A 7,892-nucleotide genomic window follows, 5' to 3' on the forward strand; every position below is an offset into this window, starting at 1 on the left:
AAAAGTGTATTTTATTATGGTGTAGTGAGGGTAGATTTATGCAGGAATGTGTTTACATAGATACTAGAGAAGTGATATTTGGCGAGATCTTAGGAGTCAAACGAAGACTCAATCACGGGATAAAAGGTTGTTTCTAAATTCTTGAAAAGACTAATTCAATCCTTGAAAGTAAGGAAATACTAATTTAAAAGTGTTGTTAATACTTGTATCCGTAGCAATATCATTTGTAAGATAGATATTATATTATTATTATATTAGTGATTATTTGTACTTTAAGCTTAGAGACTTGAACGTCTTAAAAAATATTATTATTATATTGAATCTATTTATAGAAATAATGAGATTTCTTTTATAAGATAGTAAATATATATATATATATATATATATATATATATATATATATATATACACACACACACAAAACAAAATCCATATAACTTTTCTGTTTTTGATGTGAACATATACATTTATACATACATATATCCATACATTGTGTACATTTATACATTCATGATACCCACATACCAGATCAATATGAAGAACTGGACGAAAATACTTCATGGAATGGAATAGAACCCGTAGTGGAACGAAACCATAATGATGGTGGTGTTGTGGTGGTAGAAATTCGGCAGCAGTGTTGAAAACACGGGTAAGGTGGTCAACAATGCTTAAATTACAAAATAAAGCATTCAAACTCTACTAGAAGGTCACCGGAGAGAAGAGAAAGGTAAAAAAGGGGAGGATAAGGACATGTGGTCGTTGTCGGTTGTGGGGATGGCCTCTAATGAAGCTTGTCGTCGCCAGTGATGCGACTTGTGTTGTTGGTGATGCAGGTTTTCATCGTTGATGATAAAGGTTGCGCTTTCTAATTGATCGTCATTGATGCATGAAGTGGTTGAAAATCATGAGAGAAGAAAAAATGACAAAAGACAAAAGGAAGAAGAAAGCAAAGAAGATGAGGTCTATATATGCGAGAGGATTTAGCGACGACACTTATTAGGGGCAACTTAAGGATATTAGTAGCGATGCTAGGGTTTTAGTAACAATCTTATGGCGGGAAGTTCCATCGCACAATTATTTTCGAGTAATAGCAGCGATATTTGTCGCCGCAATTGATGTCATCGCTAAAGTTGTGCACGATATTCGTTTCTGGCCGTTGGATTAGCTACCAATGGATGGATATGACTTATATTCAACTTTTGAAGCGGATCGTGGTCCTTGACATTTTGTAGCGATGCCTTTACCCTTCGCTGTTAAAAGTGTGACCACTAAATGTTTTTATTCTTATAGTGTAACCCTAGGAATAAGGGTCGAATTATAGATTTCGGAAAGTGACAATTCAACGGATTATCCAAGTTATAGTTATTTTTACCCTTAATTTCTAACATTGCTTATTATTATTTATTGACATTTGATTAAGACATGTGCAGTACATTATTTTATTTATATTAAAAGTAGCTTTCAGCTTTTGGTGGTTTGTTTTTTCTTAAAAATAAATGAACCATGCCCAAAGAAGCTTAACAAGGAAACTTATATGTTTTAAAAAGAAGCAATATCGAACACTCATAAGAAAATACACACCAAGAGAGTTGTATCCATGTATCTTCGATCGGTGGGTGTGCTTCGACCTTGTTCATCGACAATTGATCCACCTCTTGAAAATAAAAATTAACATTCATTCTTTCTTTAATATATTAGCTTTTGTGCGGAATAAAAATAAATTTCAAGAAATGTTATATTTTGAGGAGCAATTCCATAAATCTACCTTCATATTTTATCTATCTTTTTTTTTAAATGATACAAAAGATTTTCAGTTAAATCTTAACACGAAGTTACCTTCAAAAATATGTCTTTAAAATCCATTCATATGGTGATATGAATCTTGTCAATGACTTTTAACACCATGTAATACTAATCTCACCTAACTTGTATCTAGACTAGAAAAACATCAAAGTTAGCATGCTATTTAAGAAAGACCCTGTTATGTTACTTTTGAAATGGAAACCTAGATAATAAATAAAGGTACTTCTTCCTGCGCTCAATCTCTTCAAGCTCTGCAACTCTGCCATTAGAGAGCCATCGCGTTGTTTCAGCAAGTGCATATTGCATGTTCTTCAAGTCCTTTGGGGGCACATCATTACTTCTGATCTTCTTCCTTAAGTGATATATGCAATCATCCAAGCCATTGTACGCTTGTGCCTTCCTTTTGAACTGTTGATCCTCAACCTTGAACTTCTCGGCATCTTTCATCATTTTGTCTACGTCTTGCTTCGACAATCTTCCACCATAATTGTTAACAGTAAGTTTTTCAGTCCTACCAGTAGAGACTATCTTAGCGGTAACTGTGAGTATACCATTATCATCTATTTCAGAGCAAGCTTCAATCACTGACACTCCCTTCGGAGCAGGTGGAATTCCGGAAACTGTAAACGATCCCATCAAGTAGTTGTCAGTAGATTTAGACCGTTCACCTTGGTACACTGCCATCCTCGTTACAGTTTGGTTGTCTTCAGATGTAACAAAATTGTGGGTCTTCTTCACAGGTACACGAGTGTTCCTTCCTATGACAACAGTCATTATATCACCTTTTGTCTCAATGCCAAGTGACAAGGGAGTGACATCATATACCATCATCTCCTTTATCATTTTGGTAGTATCACCAGATAACTTTGCAGCCATAACTGCTGCCCCATAAGCCACAGCTTCATCTGGGTTGATGTTCTTGCATAACTCCTTCCCACCAAAGAACTCCTGCAACATTAGTTGGACCTTTGGTATCCTAGTTGACCCACCAACAAGAATCACCTCCTCCACATTTCCTTTAGTCATATTCGCATCAGCTAAACAACTCTCCAGCTGTTCAATACACTTCGTAAAATAACTCATGTTAAGCTCCTCAAATTTGGCACGACTAAATGTCATTGAAAAGTCAATACCCTTGTGCAACAATTCTAATTCAACTGAAGCTTGAGTAGCATAAGAAAGAACCCTCTTTGCTTTCTCACATTCGGCTTTCAACCTTCCTAAGGCCCTCTTTTTTCCAGTTAAATCCATCTCGTATTTCTTCTTGAATTCCTCAACACAATAATCCACCATACGGTTATCAAAATCTTCACCTCCTAGATGAGTGTCACCAGCAACAGCCTTAACCTCAAACTTACCTACTTCATCAATGGTGAGAATAGAGACATCAAAAGTGCCACCACCGAGATCAAATACAACCACATTCCTCTTTCCAGTAAGCCCCAACATATTGTCTATACCATAAGCAATTGCAGCTGCTGTTGGCTCATTGATCATGCGAAGGACATTTAGGCCAGCACTCGTAGCAGCATCCTTGGTTGCTTGACGCTGAGAATCATTGAAATAAGCTGGGACTGTGATGACAGCATTTTTGACAGTCTGACCTACGTAAGCCTCTGCAACTTCTTTCATCTTCTTAAGAATCATTGATGAAATTTCTTCGGTAGAAAATTGTTGCTCATTTTCCATTTGAGTAACCATAATTTTTGGCATGTCGTTGGGCCCTTGTATGACCCTATATGGCAACAACTTTATGTCATCCTGCACCATGGCTTCACTGAACCTCCTGCCGATCAGCCTCTTGACATCTGAAATTCCATAACAAGATAAGCCAAGCAATATAAGAAATTAAGAAAAGCATAAAATATTAAAACATAAAAATTGTAATTAAACTGACTGAATAGAGTGTTTGCAGGGTTCTTTGTAATTTGATTCTTGGCACCATCACTAACGAGCTGTTCAGTATTAGTGAAAGCAACCCAAGATGGTGTTGTTCGATTGCCTTGATCATTGGGTATGATCTCTATTCTGTTGTGTTTCCATACAGCAACACATGAGTATGTGGTGCCTAAGTCGATACCAATTGCTGGTGCTCCACCTCCCACATTTGCCATTGCTCTATAGGTTCGAACTGAAATATGCAATGTCAATATGAATCTTTGATGTAGGCTCACCATGCATTATACAGGAATAAGGTACTAATTAAAGTCTTATCTTTTTTTTTTAAGTTTATTTAGTTATGTTTTTATTTTTATCTAGCCTTACACCTTCTATTTGGCCATTACAAATACATCAATAACAAATGTTGGAATCCTTTTAGCTAGTTAGAATATTTGAAGTTATCAACTTGGCATTGCTAAGATATTGATGTTGTTTAGGTTTTTGTAGAATATATAAATCAAGAAGCATTTGATAAAACTCTTAGTTTGAATCCTATAAAACCTGACGTCAAACAGAACAGGCAAACATGTTAATAAAGTCATTGTTGTCATTGTTCACAACACATATATATTTAGTCAGGACTAGATAGCTAATTTTCTTGTTCTATTACAATAAACTTTTATTTGTTTTTCCTCGTTCAAAAAGTATAATTCCAGGATTCATATATTTCAACACATAAACATCACTCTTACCATTGTCATTTGATAAATTAATAGACATTGTGAGACTAATGATTGAAATCAACGCCCAACCCTACCTTCCATAACAGTGATGCTAAATTAAGGGTTCTTTTTCTAATGACTTTATAATCATAGAGTTTGAATAATATTGTAGATCAAGAACATCAAAGAGTTTGAATGAAGTTGCATATAACGTAGATCATATTCAAGGAATCATAGTAACAATAACGTACCTCGGTTTGGAGACTTGTGGATGGAAGAAACTTGGAGAAGGCGTAACGGATAGCAACGATGAGTCCGTATTATATTTATATGAGGTTTTGGCTCGTGGGCAATTTGGTAAAAGTGCAAGAGTTGTAATCGTGATCTAATTCTTATCTCTCCAATTCTTTCAAATTTGGATTGAAAAGTTGGAAAAGGAAGATTTTCTATATTTTTCTTCCGTCGTATCTTTTTCAAAAATAAAATCAAATAAATAATAATCTAAGAATCTAAGAAACGAGATTTTTGGTCCCTTCTTCCTAATTCGTTTGGCTTCATTCAATAAATTGAAGTGGAAATCTTAAGGTGGGCAGTTGCGAGATTGAGGTTTTGTTACACGTCAAGCGATATTTTTGCGGGAATCGGCAATAAACAATTGTATTAATCCACTAAAATTAAGGGTGCAATTACAATTATGCCCACATTTATAGGAATAAAGATATACATTAATTCTTGAAGTACTTTAACTTCACTATTTTTATTTTTTCAAATAGTTCAAATAAAATGTTATATGATAGTTAATTTTATTTATTACTTTTCAATAACATGATCCCGTGCTTTGTCCGCATCGGTATTCTTAGCTTTTTTCTTTTTTTTTTTTTTTTTTTTTTTTTTTTTTTTTTTTTTTTTGTGTGTGTGTGTGTACTGTCCATGAGCCTTTAAAAACAATTTCAAGGAGCACAAACAAACACCCAACATCAGATCAGATCTACTTCACAATCATATACTAATGCAACTAAGCAAAAAGGGATGTTAATAATATAATAAATAGAAAATGGTCTAAATTCTACCCACAATAATAGAAGGTAATTATATAATCGTTTTCTCCTTGTCATCATAATTTTGCAGACCTTCAAACTTACATATAAGCTTATCAACCGAATCTTTCAAATTTGTGAGTTCTTGCTTGCCCTGCTTCAACACTCATTAATTAAAAAAAGCCAAAAAACAGACGAAAATGAAACACGATTATAATATTATTTTTAAGGACTAGAAAAATGGCATCGTCTTGTGGTTAGTTTTTTAATAATATTTTAGTTAATGCATAGATAAAGAAGTACGTCCATGCTACTTTGTCTCTATACCGTAATGTTTGATCTATTTGCTGATTGATCCGTAAAAATAACTAAGGATCGATGCAGAGATAAGATAATCAACTTACGTGACTATAAACATGGGTAAGCTTCAAAAATCTATCAATAGTTTTTATCAAAAAATAAATAAATAAATAAGCTACCATCAGCAAGTGATCGAAAGCAGAAATATGGTAGTGGTGACACAAATATGGTAGTGAAAACTATAACCCGCTAATCCATAATAATATATCATTGACAATTTGTAGCAATAGAACAACTTAGGAAAGACTGTGTAGTACCATTTTAGAGTTCAGTGTGTGGTTGAGGGAGAAGGTAGGATCGAAAATTGGTAGAACCAAGAAGGATCATTGTTCTAAACCTCAGTCCAAGAGTTGCATGAAGCGACCAATATGCCCCTATAATCATCTTTATTACGCCAAATACAGGAAAGCAATAAGAATATAAAATATAAAAGAAATGGTTGTTATTCCATCCAAATCCCATCAAAATCAATATCATTATGCATTTCCATTGTTCTCATTGTTATACACGATTGTACACCTGTAATGTGTACCATAAGTTTAGGTATGTTGCTATTATAGGTAATAAATATCAGTCATCGGTAATATGTATTGTATTGAATTTAAATCACGTATGCAATATATATATATATATATATATATATATATATATATATATATATATATATATATATATAGAGGTAAGTTCAATTGAGAAAAAATAAAAGGTTGAGAATGGGGGAATCATTCTCAGCCAATCATTTTATATATATAAAACACATTTAGATTAAGTCATTAAAGACATGCTGTTTTTCTGAATCGTTCATTCGTTCTTCATCAACAACATCTGTTATTCATTCATATGGATCGTTCCGCTGTTCTTCATCAACATCATATCTTCTCCATCAACATCATCTGTTCTTCATCAACGTCATCTGTTCTTCATCAAAAAAACATCAAAGTCACCTGTTCATCATCAAAAAAACATCGACACTTCATAAAACATCAATTTTTCATCAAATATCTTCGTTATTTCATCAAAATGTTGTGATTCATCATCAAAAACATTTATTCGTACAATTAAGTGTAAGTCGTGATTCAATCTTGCCCAGTTTCATTGATGTCAAGCAAAATCGATAAACATAATCCATATTTATCGATGTCACATCATTTTGCGATCACCAGTCATCGAAACTTCATCAATCGAACATTCACCAATATCAAAAAACAGATAGCAATCGAAAGTGCATCAAGAGAACCATATATTTGAAGATTTTTTTTAAAATCGATTTTCAGGCTTGAAAAACTTCGTTTTTCATAAAAAAAATTCACAATTTTTGATCTAAACCTACTGATTATTGATCAGTTTTGATTGGATTTGATTTGTGTTGTAATTATTGGCTTCAATTGTTAATTTTTTTACCATAATTATATAAGTTAATTTATTTGCACGTCAACTGTTCGATGAAATGCATAAACTAAATATATCACGTAATATTCACAAGTGAATACGTCTTTACACGAGAATCAATGTATGTCTTTTAAAAATACAGAGTAACTATGTAATTCATATGTGAATAACATATAAAAATTATTTTCACATGCGAATACATGTAATATCCACAAATGAATACAGGTAATATTCATAAATGATAATGTATTTTTTTCGAAAAAAAAAATTGTTTTGAGGTCCTAAACAAGTTTGTAATTCATATGTGAATAACATATAAAAATTATATCTGCATGTGAACATATGTAATATTCACAAATGAATATATATATATATATATATATATATATATATATATATATATATATATATATATATATATATATATGTAATAATCAAATGTGAATATATATGTATTATTCACAAATGAATAAAACTATCAATAAAACCGAGGACTACAAAATATATAAAGTTAAAGATAAAAAAAGTATTTGATAAGAAGGTATATTTATTCACATACAACTAATCTTTTTAGGCTAATAAAATAATTATATAAGCATATATATTTTTATTAATGTTATATTCATTTGTGAATAAATGATAACTTTTTTTTCGGAATATTATAAAAATAGAAAAACGTCATTTTGAGGCCCTAAACAGT

At 32.3% G+C, this 7,892-nt stretch overlaps 1 protein-coding gene across 1 annotated transcript; it reads right to left on the reverse strand.

Annotated features, from left to right (window-relative positions):
- Positions 1 to 1,863: 1,863 nt before the first annotated feature.
- Positions 1,864 to 3,642, reverse strand: LOC145069104 (heat shock cognate 70 kDa protein-like). Its single transcript, XM_079016076.1, has one exon. It carries the CDS (start codon positions 3,571 to 3,573, stop codon positions 1,987 to 1,989), a length of 1,587 nt encoding a protein of 528 aa, XP_078872202.1. The 5' UTR covers positions 3,574 to 3,642; the 3' UTR covers positions 1,864 to 1,986.
- Positions 3,643 to 7,892: the final 4,250 nt, after the last annotated feature.

This window comes from Lactuca serriola, chromosome 8 (assembly GCF_051521515.1).
Source record: "Lactuca serriola cultivar US96UC23 chromosome 8, Lser_US96UC23_V15, whole genome shotgun sequence".
In the NCBI taxonomy this organism is placed as follows: Eukaryota; Viridiplantae; Streptophyta; class Magnoliopsida; order Asterales; family Asteraceae; genus Lactuca; species Lactuca serriola.